The following is a 22,089-nucleotide window of genomic DNA, read 5'->3' on the forward strand; positions in this document are numbered from 1 at the left end:
CGATGAATGGATGGATGGATGGATGCATGTTACATCAAGGCATGGTTGGATGTATGTATGTATGCATGCATGTATGTATGTATGTATGTATGTATGTATGGATGGATGGATGGATGGATGGATGGATGGATGGATGGATGGATGGAATGATGGACAGATGGATAGAACGATGAATGGATGGATGGATAGATGGATGGATGGATGGATGAATGGATGGATGGATGGATAGACAGAACAATGCAGAGAACGATGAATAGATGGATGGATGAATAGAATGATAGATAGATGGTTAGAATGTTAGAATGAAAGAACGATGGATGGATGGATGGATGGATGGATAGAACAATAGATAGAATGATGGACAGATGGATAGAACGATGAATGGATGGATGGATGGATAGACAGAACAATGAAGAGAACGATGAATAGATGGATGGATGAATAGAATGATAGATAGATGGTTAGAATGTTAGAATGAAAGAACGATGGATGGATGGATGTATGGATGGATGGACAGAACAATGGATAGATGGATGGATAGATAGGTGCAGATAGACAGACAAACAGACAGAGAAAGACAGACAGATGCATGGTTCCACACAAATTATTGATGCTGTCACAACACAAATTGATTAATTTAATGTAACAAATGTAAGTGGATTGAACATAAAACAAGTTGCCCCCAATAATTTGAACACTTCACTGGCGAGGAAACAGATCAGCTCATTTGTGAGGTAAAGAAAACCTGCATCGTTGACATTAGACCAGCTTTTATTTGGACAATTTCAATTGCCTCAAAACAGCAACGTGCCGTCAATGAGCCTTAACACAACACCTTTTGTTCAGACCACCACACCCACAGATGCACAAATGAGTTCAAATGCATTTGCTATTTAAACAATGTGGTGCGGAATATGAAAATAATAGCTATGACGGGTTGAAACTAGTAAAAAAAACACGTGTGTCATGCCTGGGCCCACAGAATTACAAAATAAACAACTTAATTAACAAATGATAAAAAATGCAATTAAAAAATAATAGAACAAACAATCTGACAGATTGACAGAACAAACTCTATCTATCTAGTACTGCCAGTGCTTGTTTTTCACCCATTATTTCATTCATTCACTGATTGTGTTCACCTGTGCCTTATTTGTGCCCTCAGTTCTGGTGGATGGACGGACGGACGGATGGATGGAACGATAGATAGATAGATAGGTAGGTAGATAGATAGGTAGGTAGGTAGGTAGATAGGTAGGGGCGGACTGGGACAAAAAAAATCAGCCCTGGCACTGTAGCCACACCAGCCCACATTACCACACCGACACAGCCCCCTCCACGGACACGCACATTCACTACTTATATTGATGTACAGACGGTGAGATAATATAAGCAGTACCATAAATCATATATATTTAAACATTTAATGAATGTGACTGGAACAAAAACAACCCATTTATAACAAATTTATGCATACAGTCATTTCATTCATTCTCTTTCTTTTCGGCTTAGTCCCTTTATTAATCTGGGGTCGCCACAGCGGAATGACAACCGTCAACTTATCCAGCACATGTTTTATACAGCGGATGCCCTCCAAGTTGCAACCCATCTCTGGTAAACCCCTATACACACACATTCACATACATGCACTATGGACAATTAGGCCTACCCAATTCCAAGGGAAACGAGAGGAAACCCACGTGAGCATGCAAACTCCACACAGAAACACCAATTGACCTAGCTGAGGCTCGAACCATCGACATTCTACGTCTGATTTTAGAGCAATTATTTTATTGAGTTTTTCAGCACCGCCTTTCCATTTCTCTGACAATCTCTGACAATTAGCTTGTTTTTTTTTTTTTTAAAGATTTATTTTTGGCCTTTTTGCCTTTATTAGATAGGAGAGTATTGAGACCGGAAGCGAAGTGGGAGAGAGAGAGAGAGAGAGGGGGGTAGGGAAATGTCCTCGAGCCGGCATTCGAACTCGCGACGCCCTGACGTGCTACTGCACCATATGGTCACGCGCTAACCTCTAGGCTATTGCGCCGACAACAATTAGCTTGTTTTGCACTCTGTTTGTTTGACATTCTTGCCAGATTTTGATTTCGTTCGTGATTTCGGCCCATCTCGAAACCAGCCGGCCATTGCTGATTGGGCCAATGCTTACCATTTTTCATTATTATTACTTTTATCATCATCATCATACTCACATCTTGCAAGAGATAAAAGCAGTCTGCATGTAAAAACAATACATATAAAAAATAAATAAATAAATAGTATACCGGCCCACATTTAAAAAAATGGTCCAGCCCATCTGGCATTTGCCAGGAGGCCAGTCCGCCCCTGTAGGTAGGTAGGTAGGTCGGTAGGTAGGTAGATGGAAAATAGATAGATAGATAGATAGATAGATAGATAGATAGATAGATAGATAGATAGATAGATAGATAGATAGATAGATAGATAGATAGATAGATAGATAGATAGATAGATAGATAGATAGATAGATAGATAGATAGATAGATAGATAGATAGATAGATAGATAGATAGATAGATAGATAGATAGATAGATAGATAGATATGTAGGTAGGTAGGTAGGTAGGTAGGTAGGTAGGTAGGTAGGTAGGTAGGTAGGTAGGTAGGTAGGTAGGTAGGGAGGTAGGTAGGGAGGTAGGTAGGTAGGGAGGTAGGTAGGGAGGTAGGGGCGGACTGGGACAAAAAAATCAGCCCTGGCACTGTAGCCACATCATGTGCTCTGGTCATTAGCATATACAGGCCACACCCACTCTTGAGCAGACCTCAGTTTTTCTCTGTTCTGATCTGTAGTGCTGTTTTGTGTCTCTCTGCCACTTAAGAGCTCATCTATAATTCAGTGCTCTAAATAAAGAGGCAGCGCTGTGATAAAACAAGACACTGGGAGACCCGCTGGACTCTCCATGCTCACCGCCTGAGGGCTTGAACCCAAAACACAACAACAACAACAACAGAGAACAACACAGATTCTCTCAGCATATGTTATCCTTCAGTCATTTTCAAATACCTCTTAATACAGCAAAATTAAAAGGATCGTTCACCCAAAAATTAAAATGTTCTTACTTTTTGCTCACACTAAAGCTATTCTAAAATTTTTTTGAACACAAAACAAGATATTTTGAAGAATGTTCAGCCACAAATAGAAACAAAAAATACTATGGAAGTCAATTATTTAGTATATCTTCTTTTGTGTTTAACTCAAACTGGTCTGGAACTAAAATAGAGGATGAATACATGATGATAGACTCTTCATTTTTGTCTGAACCATCCCTTTAATGTCAGTTTCACCAATGAAAATGCAATACTGCCAAATAATTTCACAAAAGGTATAATGCAACAATAAATTTAAAAAGCACATGCCATAAAAATCTGACGTTGAGTTACTGTAAATATTCAACACATCTTTGTTTCCAGATAGCAGCAGCTACATGATCCTCTTTAGCAGACAGTTGTGATGTGGGAGAGTTACAGACACATCAACTACATCACGCACACACCTCCCCAAAATGAGGCAAAAATGAAGCTACTTAATATGCAAACAAATCTGTCTTGATAAACTTCATCAGCCCCAGTGTGAATCATATTCTCAGCCTCCTCCTCCTCCTCAGACAACCAATAATTACACACAAATAACATCCCAGGCCCGGACAGAAGCTACACGCTACTCGCTTATTTACTTTGGTATGTTTTTATTCATTACATATTTATTCATTTTGTGTCCCATTTAAATAATACTGAAGGCACGATTGTACAAGATATTTTGTTGTTGTTGTTTTTAGCCATCTCTGGTGATAAAACTAGCTTTTGAATGCTAACTACTTACTGTACTGCTATTGTTGAAAGATATATATATATATATATATATATATATATATATATATATATATATATATATATATATATATATATATATATATATATATATATATATATATATATGCATACAGCTAAAAGTGAATAACTAAAATGTACTAGGCTAGTGGATCAAAAGAAGGTAAAGTATATGTGATCCCTAATTAATTAATTTATTTATTTATGTTTAAATAATTTATTTTATTCATATTATTAATTGATTATGTATTTATTTATTTTTATTTTTATTTATTTTTTATTTTATTTATATTTATAAATTTGATGTATTTATTCATTTATATTTATTTATTTTTTTATTGTATTCAATTGATATTATTTATTTATTGTAATTATTTATTTATTAATTATTATTATTATTATTTTATTTTTATTTTCATTATTTTTTTTTATTTATGATTTTATTTTATTCTATTCTATTTATTTATTGTATTTATTTACTGATTTATTTATTATTATTTTAATTATTTATTTATGCATTTTGTTTATATTATATAATATTATTTATTTATTTAAATTGTATCCATGACTGATACTTTGCAAATAAAAAGAGATTTTAAGCATTTTTAAGACTCCACGGACACCCTGCATACAGGAATTTTTGCAACAAAGGTTCATTCTGACAATGCAGCTCTAATTACTTTTCTGGAGATTGAAAATTATGTAGCCAGAAGTACGTATGGCTGCATTTTGTCTTTAAAATGAACGCTACGGGGCGGTATGACCCCGTTACTTTTCGCACTTACCAGCTGACTGCTCACCTCCATATGGACAACTTTCACCACTGTTACCAGTTTGTCCAGTGGCTTGCCATGTACGCTAGCGGACTTGAGATGCAGAAAGGAGTTGACAACAACGACGGGATTTGAGTCTGAGAAAGAATGGTTCCAGAATGCAGGTAAGACAAAAACAGATGCCAAAAAGTAAAATAAACCAATAGCAGGATAAGAATGTGGAAAATCTGAAAACACAGTAAAAATCAGGCAAGGGCTTTTCTTTTTCTGGATTGCATTTTAAAACACTGTCGGTTGGGTTTAAAGAAGGAGGAGGATGGGTCAGTTAATTGGTCAGTCAGTGGCCTCTGGTGGATTTATGCCAGGGAAGGTGTACTCGTAAGAAAAGTTTTAGATCTCAAGAAGCGTACACAGCGGCCTCTGGTGGATTTGCGAAAACAAAAACTGCAAAAAAAAGCTCCTAAGATGTACATCATGCTGTCCATAAATGTATATAGGGGTACGTTTTTTAGAATGAGCCTGGGTTGAGTATTTTTATATTGAACTGCAGGGTCATTATAACTGTCTTTATTACGAAACCAATGCTTATAAACAGGCATTATTTATTTATATAGGGTTTTTTTCTTGCAAAGTGAATGAGTCAGCTCACACATCATTAAAACAACAATTACAGTATTATCAGAGATGCTAAATATAGCACACCCAAGTTAACACTTCCATTAGTAGCTAAATTAAAACAAATTACCCCCAAAAAAGAAGCACAAGCAAGGTGGCCCTTCTCACGCTAGAGATACAGGGTTGCATTCGACTCTCCAATAAAGCTCCTAAAAAGATCTCCATAAATGCATCCAATAAAACGGCTATAAAGAGCAGATGCATTTGCATGTTTTTTTGGAGACGGCTGGTTTGGAGCTCAGAGGTGTGGGCGTTTAACAAGTCGCCAACAGCTCATCTTCATTTTCAATTCATTTTCCGCCCTCGTAGCAGGAGATCTGCCCGCACGTTTGTGTGAGCCAGTGCGCTTTCACAAGCCTCCTCTGAGGAAGAGTGTGTATGAGTGAGTAAATCATGTGCGAACACACGAAAAGGTCAGCGTTACTTGACCACATTGTGTGTTTGTGTGTCATGTTTGCTTTCTAGGAGGCTTTAAGATGCAAGTTGTGTGTATAGGGAAATAAAATAAAATAAAAACTTAAATAATAAAAAAAAAACATTAAAAAAATATTATTATTATTATTATATAATAAATGAAATAAAAATGTAAATAATAAAAAATAAATTAAATTAAAGAATACAAAAAATAGTAAAAATAACTAAAATAAAATAAAGAAATTATAAAATTAATTAAATAAATTAAATAAAATAGATAATTAAAATAAAATATAAAACAATTACAATTAAAATTTAAATAAAAATAAAACAAACTAAAATAAAAAAAAAATAAAACAAAATAAAATATAACAATAAAGAGGAAATTTGAGATACTGTGAACAAGCAACAAAACTGCTCTTGCACAAGCAAGTCATTGAAATGAATTGGTTTCATAGCGCAGGACTTTCTGCATCTAAAGTAAAAGCCACTTTATACGCAGTGACTATGGCTGGAGGGAGTGTAACCAGTGCACTGAACGCTTTTTCCAGTTTATCCAGCTCATACTTTCAGCTGTTTTTCTCTTTTGATAAAAAAAAACTAAATAAAATAAAGGTGATATAAATAAGTATATTACATTTGAGCCAGAGATAAAAATAAAACATTATTTTTAAGTATTTTTGTAGAATAAAATTCTAATTAGGGCTGCACAATATTGGAAAAACTGACATGTGATATGATTTTTCTGTGATATGAATATAATTACATGAGATGACTTATAACTCTATTTGAAAACAATCCCCGATTTTACATTGAGTGTGAAGAATTTTACATTTTGTAGAAGAGTGAATCTGCATAAAAAAGCATGCATAAATCAAATAGAACAAAGAGATAAATTAAATAAACAGTGCTTCATGGTTTTCTGGAGAGTCTAACTGTTTTGAGTTAAAAAACAAAAACAAAAAAAAAACATATATAATCAAATGTAAAATAACACTTTATATAGTCAACATATGAAGTAGATTAAACCTTTTATCAAAGATGTCCTAAAATTTTGAACAACATCCCTTCTCGTCTAAAAAAAACTTTTTTAGATTCGTCTCAAATGTCGACTACTATAATTATAAATGTCGACTATCTTCATTATAGGAATAATTAAATACGATAATTTTTTGTTAATTGCTTGTTAAAAAAATCTATCATTTCAAATGGATTTGCTTTAAATCATATATATTCATAGACCTTAAAAAACTCACTCTTATAGGGTTAAACTGTGTTCTAAACTGTGTTTTAATTACAATCGCATTCGCACATTGCGATTTCGATGCTGGAACTATATATTGTGAAGCCATAATTCTAATGTAGTCTAACCATCTCCCTCTGAAAAAAAAAACTTGTACTTACTATTTACTCATCCTCAAGTGGTTTCAAACCTCAAAAAAAGAGAGAAACTCAAACAGGTTTGGGAAATGAGAGGGGAGAGTAAACATGGCAGAATTTTTAGTTGTGAGTGAATTACCCTTTAAGTGTATTTTAGATGTGTTCTTCACGTTAGACAATAAAAAGAAGAGCTAAATGAATGTAAAAGCAGTGTTTTTGCCTGCAGTGTCTGTCTTTAGCGCTGCAGACTGTAGGAATAACACAGTGTGATGATGACTCAAGCTCTCAGCAGACACACAGACGCAGACCAACATGCCTGAATGAACTCAAAGAGCAGGGCCGCACAGAGGCGTCTACAGCATGAATAAGACATAAGATGGACCGAGTATAGCACATGACTTCAGCACTCAGGATACTCAGACATTCAAGCAATTTGACGGGAAAACGTGACTCTTTCCCTGATGCATTTCACTCTCTGAAAAATTTAAAGACATTTTTGTAGAAGTAAAAAAGGAAATATCTGTATGCCCTCACTGATATTTCAGTACAATTACAATGAGCATGACGATAAAGTATCATACAAAGCACTACAAAAAAATGCTACAGTTTGACAAATATTGCAGCTGTTGGACAACATAATGTACTTTTGAGGCTTTTTAGGCAAGAATGTAGTTGTTTAGATTGCAGCTATGCAGTTTACTTTTCAGGATTAGTTAATTAAAATACTCATAATTCCGAGATTCAGTTCATCAGCCACCATCAGAGACCGCATAAAAAGTCCTTAGAGGAGGAAAACGCAGCATTTTCTCAGCGCAAGTGTTAAACTACAGCTGAACAAATTATTAATCAAGTAAGTGACATTCTGAGTCGATCTCTCTCTTTTGTATTTTGTAGTGCTGTATTTATACCAAAGAATATGGTAGTGTTTGCTTTGCTCTGGCTTTTTTGGAGTTAATTATTGTAAAATCCCGATTGCAACAGAGAAAAACAAGGAAATCTCTTTAGACTGATGGCATACAATGCCTTTCAGCTTTCTTAAAATGCAGTGTTTCCCTACCATTATATATGGGGGGCACCCCGCACTTCTAATGACTTTCCCTGCTCCCCTTGAAGTCAAGTTAATCACAACTTCTTTTAATAAACAATCTAAATAGCTGTATGTAATATCTTATTTACACAATGGCATGTGAATTCTATCTCAACATGGTCGCTCTATTACATATTTCTGCTCTCAGAATCGCGCATGGTGGAGTTCTGCGAAGGCTAGCCAGTCTCTGCTGTATATGAATGAGAGTAAGCGCACCACATATAAAACGACGCCACACCACCTATATATATATATATATATATATATATATATATATATATATATATATATATATATATATATATATATATATATCGAGTATATACAGGTATATATAGGTTGCTTCATATTATATTTAAGATTTTTTAAGACCCTTTTAAGACTATTATGATTGAATTTTTTGAGTTATACAGGATTAAACACTACGGATTTTTTATAATGGCCCAGTTACTTCTGTAAATAGTTTTGTATTAATGGGAGATCATGTAAAGGGATGTGTTTTCTTTCCCCGATTATGGAATTTGGAAAATTTTGCTGTAAAATGTCTACCAGCTGTTGTGAATTGTATGTCTTTGCAAAAAAAAAGGTAAATATAAAATAAAATAAGTTTTGAGATAGATTACAGACGATTGGGTGTCGGCCAGATTGGAAAGTTTTACTTGGACAGAGAGAAATTAAGACCTGTTTAAAATGACTTAAGGCCTCCACCACAATATTTCAGTGAATTCAAGAATTTTTAAGGCCTAAGACTTGAAAACAGTGATATCAGCCTTCTTAAAATGCAGCGTTTAAAATGCAATTTATACTAACAATATACATGATATATAATCATAATAATAATAAATAAATTATTATTAACTCCTTCCCTAAAAAAAATATGAGGGAAAAAATTAAAAATACAATTTAATAACACAAAAATAAAATTAAAATAGATTAGTAAATTAATAATGAATAATAAATTACTATTGATAAAATACAATAATATTATTTTTTAAATATATATATTTTTTATTTTTCAGTTAACTATGCAACAACTCTTACAAGACAAAGAAATGTTAATCAATATATATATATAATGTTTTTATATTTAGAATTATGCAGAAATTTATGCTAATTAATTATGCTTTTAGAATAAGTTCAAATTCTTGCTACTTTGCATAAACAGCAGCATCTCCATGTTTTACAGCATTTCTTCTAAAGAAACAGCACGAGCTGCTTCATATCTAATGCTTACATGTCTCGCACATGTTGAATAATGCATGAAGCTGCATATGGTGGTCTCATACTGTGTATGTGCTGCTCCAAAAAAAAAAAAAAAAAAAAAAAAAAAAAAAAAAAAAAAAAGACGTCACACTCCACTCTATCAGGCCAGAAACACAAAGACTGATTGACAATATCACTGCCCGCACAGTTAGTGTCTACTCGGACGCAGTAAACATACGGTATAAAAGAGCACTGGTCCCTGTTCAGAGAGCATGTTTACAATCAATAGTAATTCAGCATGGAGGAGCAGGGGAGCGCAGACTGAGGGACGAGTGGAAAGGCGCCGCTGGCAGTGAGCAGGTCTCCAGGCGAGACTTTCAGCACCATCTGTTTCCTGCTCCGTCTTAAAACCCAGCACAACCAGCCTGGACACACACTCCAAACCTGCACACACTGCTCTTCAAGACCAGCAAAATACCAAAACCTCCAGTTTAGTGTCAGACTATGAACATGATCTGTGAAACGTGTTAAATTCAATCTTTCCCTTCCAATGTTTATCAGCCTTTTAGATATACTGGCAACAAATTAAAAGCATAAAACCAAAGTGAAACATATTCTAACTGGAATTAAGCTTCAAGATCAAAACTGTTATTTTTGTTCAACCTAAAATATGCATTTTTTATACATGTATTTATTTTGAATCAGCTGCAGATGTGAAGAAATGGCGGAAGAAAGTAGTTCCTTTAGCAAAAGGGTTTTGAAAATCTCTGTTTGATTTTCTTTTTTATACAAACAATTTTGAGAACTGTTGTATAAATGCAATAACACACTCGTAGCAGTGTGATGTGGCTGTATATCGTTAATGGTGGGACACTAAGGCACACACCTCCCACCTGTGCCGATCTTACTGCTACGGGTGTGGTATTGCTTATATATATTCCTTAATGTAAAATAATAATATTTGCAGCTGGAAGGGCATCCGCTGGGTAAAACATATGCCGCTGGTGACCCATGATTAATAAAGGGACTAAGCCGAAAAATAAAACATATTTTGATTATTATTCTAATACATAAAATATATTAAGAATATAATATATTAATATATATTATTATTATTATTATTTATTATTATTATTATTACTATTTATTCCATTTATCTATATATGGAATATATTTTTATACACACACATTAAATAAATAAATAAATAAATAAATAAATAAATAAATAAATAAATAAATAAATAAATAAATAAATTATGCATTTTCCTGGTTTCAAATAACTATCTTTACATTATGAAATTGTTGCTAAATTGAATTTAGTTTGGGAAAAGCATTTCTAAGAATTTATTCATGATTTTCAATTTCTGCTTAAAATGATAAACAAACCAAATTAAAAACAAAATTGAAAATATAAACAAATGGGATTACGCAGATAAACACATCTATTCCACTACTTCATTCCTCGTTTCCTTTTAATCTCTTTTAATCATGCTTCCCTCCTGCCTTTCTTTCATGTGTAAAAGGATTTACTGAGCAGGTCCTTTCAAACACAACCGAAGACAAAACCTACAACTCCAGCTGTACTTCGACACAAAAAAAGCTATTTAAATACACACACACACACACACCCACACACACACACACACAGTAAATACATCTCTAAGCTCCAGCACAGCAGTACCTCCTCAGACTCCAGCGGTCTGTGTGTGGCGTTCAGGTCAGGCCAACATGTGTGTGTGTGTGTTTGTGTGTAGATGCCAGGCTCTGTCTCTTCTAGCAAGAGCAAAGGGAAACCACACGACCAAACCAATGTGTTTGTGGCTCACCAGCAATCCACTGCTACTGTAGCTTCAAAACGAGAGAACACATACACACACAGTGGAAATTTGCTGATATTTAATAATACTTTAAATATATAGCACTGTCACATATTTTCCACTGAATTAAAGTGATTATTATTATTATTATTATTATTAACAAAAACAATAATAATGGTATAATAATAATAATAACAGAACAACATTATAACTAATACTACTACCACTACAACCACTACTACTACTACTAATAATAATAATAATATTAATATAATAGTTGTTGTTACCATTATTTATTTATTGTTATTATTAAATCTTATTTATTTATTTATTTTACCAGGAAAAAACTCTTGACATTTGTAATCTCTTTTTTTTTTAAGAGTGACCACGATACACAACAAAAACATAATAGACAACATATCTATATAAATCAATTCAATATATAATTATATTAATAAACCATATAACTCTACCACCAAAAAATAACCAGGCTCCAAATAAAACTTGCAGTAAGATTGTCAATCATTCTAAAACATAATAAATTTGCATCTGATTACAATCATGAGATTACATAAAAAATAAAATGTGTCTACAGAGCGATAAAACACATCACTTACTACTGCATCAAGACAGCCAATCAGAGCACCGTATTCAGTGACTCTGTGGATTGTTTTGATGAACTCTAATACTTGATACTAGTCGGCTTGGAGCCATATGCACACACATGCACGCGCACAGATATACAGTTGAAGTGAATCGCCCTCCCATTTATTTTTTTCTTTTAAAATATTTTCCAAAGTATTTTTAACAGAGCAAGGCATTTTTCACAGTTTTTCCGATAATATTTTTTCTTCTGGAGAAAGAATTACTTGTTTTATTTCGGCTAGAATAAAAGCAGTTTTTATTTATTTTTTTTAAACCATTCCAATAATTAACCAATAACATTAGCCCCCTTATTCCCCAGAGATGGGTTGCGGCTGGAAGGGCATCCGCTGTGTAAAAACTTGCTGGATAAGTTGGCGGTTCATTCCGCTGTGGCAACCCCGGATTAATAAAGGGACTAAGTCGACAAGTAAATGAATGAATGAATTAGCCCCCTTAAGAAATATATATTTTTTTGTATTTTTTTCTTGCCTAGTTAAGCCTTTAAATGTCACTTTAAGCTGAATACTAGAACCTTGAAAAATATTATGTACTGTCATCATAGCAAATATAAATAAAATGTAAATATAAAATCAGTTTTTACAAATAAATATAAAATCTGTTATTAGAGATGAATTATTAAAACTATTATGTTTAGAAATGTGTTCTAAACACATCTTCTCTCAGAAAATCTTCTCTCCTTTAAACAGAAATTGGGGACAAAATACACAGGGAGGGGCCTAATAATTCCGACGTCAACTGTATATATCCAGTCACAAAAATCCACAGTGCTTTTTTATCCCTGAAATTGGAATTGTTGTCATATTTTCGATATTTCATCAATATTCAATATTTTGGCTGAAGCACAAAAAACAATCTATCGCTCCTACTGAAAATAAACATCTTTCATTTGTCAATGAACCATTTTTATTTGCATCAATTTAACCCTGGCATCTGCATTTTAACAGTACAGATCTGACAGTACAGGTCAATGAAAACTAATCAATACGCATCTGATGGCTAATTTTTCCATTGTACTAAAACTTATTTAAAGACAAATAAAACAAATCTTAATTTCTGCAGTGTCAATGTAGACATCAAGACCATCTTATAGAACAAATAAACAAAAGAATCCGGGCATCACAGAGGCTCAGTGGTTAGTACTGCCGCCTCACAGCAAGAAGGTATCTGAAGCCCTGACTGGGTCAGTTTGCATGTTCTCCCCATGTTCGTGTGGGTTTCCTCCAGGTGCTCTGGTTTCCCCTCACAGTCTAAAGACATTCGCTGTAGGTGAATTGAATGAACTAATTTGGCCATAGTGTATGAGTGTGTGTGAATAAGTGTGTATGGGTGTTTCCCAGTACTCGGTTGTGGCTGGAAGGGCATCTGCTGCATTAAACATAGGTTGGTGGTTCATTGCACTGTGGCAACCTCTGATAAATCAGACACTAAGCAAAAGGAAAATTAATTAAAAAACTATAGTATGCTAGAACGAACAAGCAATAGAGCAAACGACAGAACAAACAATCAACAAAATCAATAAATGATGCATCAAAAGAATGAACGACAGATATAATGAACAAATGATAGAATGACAATCAACATACATCGCATTGTTATCATAGCCACTTTAAAATATAGTCATTATTATTTTTATACCTTTAAAATTGTCGTTTTCACACTTCTCTTCCCATGAACATGTCAGTCTAGCTTTCGGCATGCTGAATTACAACTTGTGTATAACAAACTCCACCTCAACTGTGTCAAAGAAGCCAATCAGAGCATCTTATTCCATGACCTGCTTGATGAACTTTGACCCTTGACCTTGCTGACAATTTTGAATAGAGCCATATGCACACACACGCATAAGCACACGCCCACACACACACACACACACGCATGCTGACAGTCCTACCAGGAGGAATGTGGTTGACTCCAGATGGCTTGAGAAGTTCCAGTGGCTGTTCTTTACTAGGAAGTCCATCTGTGGGACAGAGAGAGAAAGAGAAATGATTCCAACTGAGAAATGCAGTGTAGCGCTGAGGATCAGGGAAGCATAAGTCATCAGGATATTGTATTACAGCTCTGCACACAAATTACATATGCAACATATGGACATTTGCCAGAGAAGAGGGAAGAGATGGCAAGCGATTGTGAGGCATTAATGTTCAGTCACGATAGACAGATAGAACGATAGATTTAATAACAGACAGATAGATAGAAAGAACAATAGATGGACGGATGGATGGATGGATGGAAGGATGGATGGATAGATAGATAGATAAAAACAATATAAAAAACGATGGACAGACAGAATGATAGAAAGATGGATGGATGGAAAAATTAAAAACTATAGAAAGAATGATAGACAGATATAAAGAATGATGTATGGATAAATATAAACAAAACAAAGAACAATAGACAGAAAACGATAGAAAGATGGATGGATGGAAAAAATAAAAATGATAGAAGAACAATAGACAAAAAGAAAAAACACTGAATGGATGGACGGATGGATGGATGGATGGATGGATGGATGGATGGATGGATGGATGGAAGGATAAAAAACGATAGAAAGAATGAAAAAATATGGATGGATTGATGGATGGATTGATAGATGGATGGATGGATGGAAAAATAAAAAAATTACAGAAAGACAGATAGATGGAAAAAATGAAAGACAGATAGAAAGATGGATGGATGGATGGATGGATGGATGGATGGATGGATGGATGGATGGATGGATGGATGGATGGATGGATGGATGGACAAATAGATAGACAGAACGATACAAAAGAAATAAAAAAATGAAACAAACAACAGGCAGATAGACAGAAACAACTGATAATAGAAACAAATCGATAATATTAGTAGAACAAACAAACAACCAACATACAGAATGTGTCACAATTACCAGCGATCGTATTTCATAAGATCGCTGGATTGCACTAACAATAACCATGGACTACAAATCTACCATTTATGGACTACATTTTCATACATGCACTCCAGTCACACTCACATATGCTTCCTCATCTAGACTGATTACTCGCACCACCTGAGGATCGTCAGAGACTGTTTGCACACACTATTTAAGCTACACACTCACCTATTCACTTTGCCGAGTCTTGTTTACTGTAAGTAGCACTACAACGCGTTTCCTAGTCCTGTTATCCTGTGTACCGACCTTAGCCTTGTTAGCCTCCTTGTCTTTGTCTGCCGCCTGCCTTTTGACCTTTCGCCTGTTACTGATTCTGGATGGCCTTCACATACCCATTTGCACATGTATTGAACATTGCTTGCCTGACAACGAATAAACCTGCACGTGGATCCAAACCTCAGTTGTATGTGTCACTCCCCGCGGTTACAGATAGACAGAGAACATTAGTAATAGCAAGAAGAACAGATATGATAGTGAGAACGAATGATGTATTGATGAAAATGGTAGATGAAACAAATGAACTACAGACAGAGAGACAGCCAGAAAGCAAGATAAACCAAAAAATGTTGAACTTCTATATTAACTTTTGTGTTGTTTCATATTAACAATATGCAAAACAATGTCACAACATTCAATAAAAGCTATCTTTTTCATGTTAAAATGACTTTTTTTGTCCTGACCATCTGCGACAACGATGCTCAAAAATTTAATTTTCTTTCTATTTACGCAACATCACAACAGCATAAACTACAATGACAATGATCACCTCAGGTACCGATTAAGGGCTTTATTAAACATGAGATTAAATACCGTTTTACATGACATTTATTGTCATAGTACTGAAAGCAGCAGCAGATCATCACCTCAGATCTTGAAAATAAAACAACATTATAACAAATAACTGACTCATCAGTCACTCAGTAGCCTATATTCAGTATTTCATCAGCCGAAGATTCAACACTGAGGCATAAAACCTACTCAATGTAAACAGTACGTCTTTCTCTTGTTGCCGCATTTGTATTTACATCCTTTAAAACCTGTTATCAAACTGGAAAAGAAAATCCTCAGTGCACATGAAATGAACACGCAACAGATCTCCTAAAGCAGGATTTGTAATTATGTGGAAAGGCAAAACAACATCAGTAGGCATGATAACACTGGGAGAAGCAGCTATAAATAGACTGGATCTCTAAAAGAGGAAGGGAAAGAGAGAGCGAGAGAGAGAAAACGCTCACTGCAGGATACATGAGAGCATTAGCATTCAAACTCACACACACACACACAAACACACACACACAGACCATAAAAGCTGCTCAGCTCATAACAACACTCAAACAAAGAGGAAAGTGTGCATGAGGGAATCTTTCACAACCTGCTAAGAACAAATAAAACATTTTTTTCTGCCCCTTTAGAGATTATATTGAAGCCAATTAAGCATATTATTCTCAAAATCTCATAACTGTAATGCGAAAAATATATCTATATTGCATTATAAGTATTATTACATCACCGTAATGGAAGTTGTGTATTTGTCTGAATTATGGCCAAATTAGACTAGATTAAAACAAGATTCTCTCTTTTTCCACAATTCAACAGTCTTTAGTTGCCATGAACATATTTATTCAACAGTTCTGTTTGTACCTCAATTCTGATTGGCTGATAGCCGTGAGGCATTTTACAATAACAGCACTCAGGCTATTCACCCTTGTGTATTACTTTGCCCAATCTATGGTGTTGCAAGCATACCGAGGACTACAGTTAGACAAATATTGCAGCTGTTAGACAACATAATGTACTTTTTTAGGTGAAAATGGAGTTATTTAGATTGCAACTATGCAGTTTATTTATATGGTTAGTGCCTATTTTAACTATATCATTTTAAAGATTCACCACATTGGCGGATAATCAATTCATTATAAAAAACAAGTAAATGACGTTCTAAGGGTGCTTTCACACCTGTGAATCGATTCCGTTGTTCCGAAACAGAGATTAAAATTGTTACATTGTTGCTCTTTGCTCTTGGAGCGGTTCGCTTTCACACTGCAAAGTTTCTAATCGGACCAAAAGAGCTAAAACAAGTCACGTGCAAGTAAACTCTCCTCACACTGGTCAGAGTTTCAGGGTTTATTTTGCAGTGTCCCGCTAAGCTGTCAGGAGAGGTGGTGGTTTGGTGGTGATTGACAGGGTGCGCGCGTGACGTGTCTGAGGAGAGACACGGTGGGGAGGGGTGAGAAGGGTGCGCGACAATGGCTATTTGAGGACTGGGAGAGAGACGCGAGATTACCGGGAGATCATCACTCGTTTGCGGGCATCCGGAGACTCGCGAAACTTCCCGCCCTACTCATAATTCTCTCTTCATATAGGCGTAAGCCTATTACATATCCATAAAACACTGTGATATAACTGCGCTCGGATTGGATCGCTTTCTCACTGCAATCGAACCGCTCCAGGGTTCGTTTCAATCGAGCCTAGACCACCTCATTTAAGTGATCTCGGAGCGATTACTTTGGCGCGGAAAAGAGCGCGATTGCCCTGTTCACATATGCCAATCGAACCGCGCTGACTGGGCAAACGAGATACGTTCCGAAACAAAAGTGTAGGTGTGAAAGCACCCTAAGTCAGGGGTCTCCAATCTCGTTCTTGGAGGTCTGGTGCCCTGCAGAGTTTAGTTTCAACTTGCCTCAACACACTTGCCTGGGTGTTTCAAGTGTACCTAGTAAGACCGTGATTAGCTCATTCAGGTGTTTTTGATTAGGGTTGGAGCTAAAATCTGCAGGACAACGGACCTCCAGGAACCAGTTTGGTGACTCCTGTTCTAAGTCGATCTCTCTCTCTTTTGTATTTTGTAGCGCTCTCTTTATACCATAGTACTCTGGTAGTGTTTGTTTTGGTGTTTTCAGGGTTAATTATTGTGATCTTCCAATTGCATCAGAAAACTACTGGAAAATCTCTGTAGACTGATAGCATTTCATGCCGTTCAGCCTTATAATCTTAAAATGTGAGCAAAATCAACTGTTTTGTCATCACTTTAGACCAGTGGTTCTCAAACTGAGGTACGCAGTCTTCCTTCTAGTGGTACGCAGAGGAATGAAATATGTAATGTACATGCTACACACATTTAAAAATTGTATCAAATTTTATCATTGATGTATATAATATGCCATATATGACATATAGCCTATATTTCCAAGGTAATCTGCCACGTTTTTTAAACTGTGCAGAGCTGTAGCTGCGTTACTGGGCCTACTACGCTATTGTATTTCAATACTGCTGATTTTGGTGGTACTTGGACAGACTTTTTTTTTTTTCTGAGGTGGTACTTGATGAAAAAAGTTTGAGAACCACTGCTTTAGACATTGGGCTAGAGAATCATTCATATACTAGCTCTAAAGTGATATTGGTGAATTAGTAAGTTTCTGTTGTTCTGACCATCAGCTGCAGATATGAATGAGTGGTGGAAGAAAGCAGTTCTTTGAGACTCTCCATGTTTGATTTTCTTTTTTATACACATGATTATGCTGCCAAACTGTTGTATGAATGCAATGTCATACTTGTGGTAGTGAGATATGGCTGTATATTGTCACTGGTGGGAAACTAGTGGAAGACTAGGATTTCATTTATTCAATTGTAATATATGCTGATAAATAAAAAAAAAGAAAAAAAAATAAGATGCTAAAAACAAAACAAATAAAACATAAATAAAACATTTTAAAAGCAAATAAGCATGACAATATTTTACAAATATATATATATATATATATATATATATATATATATATATATATATATATATATATATATATATATACAGTATATACTTTAATTGTATTAAATACTACTACTGCCACTAATGACGATAATGACAACAATGATGATAATAATATGATTATTATTAATAATATGAATAATAATGCTGAACTGGAATGAGAATACTGTAATAAACCAATAAACAATAACATATTAACTTTATATAGATAAAACCTGTTATAAAAATATAAAAATCAATGAATAGTTTACAGCACAACGATAATGATACTACTACTAATAATAATATTAATAATAACGATAATAGTACTACTACTACTACTACTACAACTATTAATAATAATAATAATAATAATAATAATAATAATAATAATAATAATAATAATAATAATGATAACGATACTACTACTAATAATAAAAACAATAATAATAATAATAATAACAACGATGATACTACTACTACTTCTAATAATAATAATAATAATAATAATAATAACTGTTGTTGTTATTATTATTATTACAAATTAAAATGACGAAATTTATAAAATAAATAAAATAACATTAAAATAAATACAATTAAATGCAAATTATTCATTAAAATAAATAAATAAAAAACTATTAATAATGTGGAAAAAAATAGCCCCATGTTTCCGGCAGGTTTCCTGACATTATTCTGCATTCTTGTCAGTTGTAATGAGTTTGTGTGTATGGCAGCACCGGGAGCAGCCATTAATCTAACAGTAATGAGCTTCAGATGCACTTCACACCACTGAGTTTCCTGACATACTGACCTCAATGTGTCTCACACCTACACACTGAAGACACTGAATCACAGCCTGACAGAGAGAGAGAGAGAGAGAGAGAGAGAGAGAGAGAGAGAGAGAGAGAGAGAGGGAGAGAGGGAGAGAGAGAGAGGCAGAAGAATTCTAAAACTTCTCAGCATTTCATTCATCAGACAAGAGTCAGAAAGTGTCCGGCGGCTGCGGCTCAGAGTTGCTTCCACAGATCAACAGCGCCGTCATTTCCTCTGAAAGAGAAACCGCAGGGCTTTACACCTCACTTTTGCTCAAAAACAATACAGAGATGGCAAACATGGCCTCAGAAAAGCTGCAGGGCTCACACAGACACGTTCAGATCGTGGAGCTGCATATTCACTCCGGCACATTCCTGTCCTCAAAGCTGCAATGAACGCGAAGGAAGAAACAAGAAAAACTGACACAAACGACAGTAGGTTGAGGAGGATTCAGGCCTGCTGTACGCAAACATCACACACTGTCAGTGTCAAGAGGAAAAGTCCATTCTCCTGCACAAAACACTCAGGAATACTTCAATCTGTTTTAGGGAAACACTGGAACACACTGCCTATCCATGTAAGATCTGCTCAGACCATTTCAATTTTTAAAGTCCGCATGAACTAAAAGCTGCAACTGTTTTTTTGTTTTCACTTCAGTATTTAACATATACTCTACCAGTCAATAATAATATTTTTTATCTTTTTCTTTTCTTAAAGCCTATTCTGCTTTTCAAGGATGCATTTATCATTATAAAAGACAGTAAATGTCCATCTGGAAGCCTAGATGGTGACTCTTTTGCGAGACTTTTACACGAGACTGTTATCGCACGATAAAAAAAAATGCTGCGGTTAATCTTTACTCAAAGTTGGGTTGGGAGTTGGGTCTATTCTACGCAAGCTATAATGACTTTCACCTTGATATTTTAGCGCAGATGTATACCTGACCGGTGAGCCGTCTTGACAAAAAAAGTGCCGCAGTTTCACTTTAACTAATGAACATTTTATTCATCCCGCCTCTACAAACTGGGTATTAGACCCAAATTTAGAGTAAGAACGGGTGAGAGTGTTTGAGAGTGATGTATGTGTGTGTGTTTGTGTATTTCCGACTCTTTACTGACAGCCGCGTGTGTGGATCTTGTTGGAAAATATGTTGAAAAGTCCTACATAACGGTGTTTGCTGATCGCGCTGTTTACATCAATAATGCCACTAATATACGCATACTCCACATGTCTTAATTCCATTTCTGTTTAGTTCAGTTATGACTTTAGTTGGATTCAGGTGATTAAAAAAAATAATAATAAAATGATTCGCTGTTTTCAGCTTATGTAGGTTTAGAGTTTAAAATTGGTGTTTAACTGAATAAACAGCTAGCAAACACAAGTACATCTTATTGAACATCATTTATTTCCATCATCAATACTCATAGTAGAACAGTTTCTCAAGCAGTTTGTGATGCATTTTGGAAACAAGAGATGAGCCCCTGGTCTAATGCGCCACCTGGCTTGAGAAACCCGTTCTCAAAGACTTAATGTGTGTGCGTGTTATAGTTGAAGTCAGAATTATTAGCCCTCTTTTAGAACTCTTTTTTTTTTTCTTTTTCTCTTTTAGAACACTTTTTTTTTTCTTTTTCTCTTTTAGAACACTTTGAAATATTTCTTAAAGGATGTTTAACAGAGCAAGGACATTTTCAGAGTATGTCTAATAATATTTTTTCTTCTGGAGAAAGTCTTATTTGTTTTATTTCAGCTAGAATAAAAGCAGTTTTAATTTTTTTAATCACTATTTTAAGGTAAAAATATTTAGCTCCTTTAAGCTATATTTTTTCAATAGTCTAGAACAAACAATCATTATACAATAACTTGCCTAACTACCCTAACCTGCCTAGGTAACCTAATTAACCTTGTTAAGCCTTTAAATATTAAATGTTAAAGCTTTTAAATTTAATTAATTAGTTAAAAAGTTCAACAAAAAATAAGAGTCACATTAAAAAAAAACTGAAACTCAATAAAGCAAAATAAATAAACAATAATATAGTTGTGGGGATCAATGACAACAGACAAAATAAATAGTCTCTTTCCATTTGTCTTCCATTTAATAGCTTTTCTCTGCCAGAATAAACTACAAAATAGATCAAAGGTCATGTCTAAAATCAAAAGCTGAGAGAGTAAAAAGAAAAGACCACTAAAATAGAGATGAGAGTAGATCCTGGATGACTATCAGCCCATCAAGCTTCATACATCTAGATGAGTGATATCTGTGGATGTGATTTTGGTGACCTCAGCCATTCATGTTCAACACCGAGCGCTTCAGATAAGAGCTCCATTCACATCTCAACTGAGAGTTTCAGTCATCAGGCTGATAAGAGCTGGAGCCGAGTAACAGCACCAGAAAACTGTGGTGCAGCCGCATACTTTGAGATCACACAAAAAAAACAATAATAATGGCTGAAATTGATGACTGATCTATTACTGATTGTAGGATAACACATAAAATATGAAATGTGAACATGCTAGGCCCTAAAAAAAAAGGAGCACATGAAGTCATCTTAGCAGAGGAGACGGTGCTGTTGAACATGTCCTGATGTCTTCCTGTGTTTACTGTGAGTGTTCTGGTCAGTTCTCCTGCTGATCAGAGGGAGTTCATATAAACAGCCGTGATGAGTGTCCTCTGTGACCTGACACGCTCCGCTACAGAACCACCGCTGCGCCTGGACAGACACCAACCCCAAAAACACCC

The 22,089-nt window shown here is 34.9% G+C and overlaps 1 protein-coding gene across 2 annotated transcripts in view; it reads right to left on the reverse strand.

Annotated features, from left to right (window-relative positions):
- Nucleotides 1–22,089, reverse strand: part of hdac4 (histone deacetylase 4) — a 399,927-nt gene that overhangs the window by 225,737 nt on the left and 152,101 nt on the right. For both annotated transcript variants that reach the window (XR_012385010.1, XM_005172529.6), the window contains exon 3: nt 13,769–13,837. Coding sequence is in view for 1 of the 2 variants with exons in the window: in XM_005172529.6 (XP_005172586.1) it covers nt 13,769–13,837 (69 nt within the window). In the remaining variant the exon portion in view is untranslated. The remainder of the gene's footprint in view (nt 1–13,768; nt 13,838–22,089) is intronic.

This window comes from Danio rerio, chromosome 9 (genome assembly GCF_049306965.1).
Source record: "Danio rerio strain Tuebingen ecotype United States chromosome 9, GRCz12tu, whole genome shotgun sequence".
In the NCBI taxonomy this organism is placed as follows: domain Eukaryota; kingdom Metazoa; phylum Chordata; class Actinopteri; order Cypriniformes; family Danionidae; genus Danio; species Danio rerio.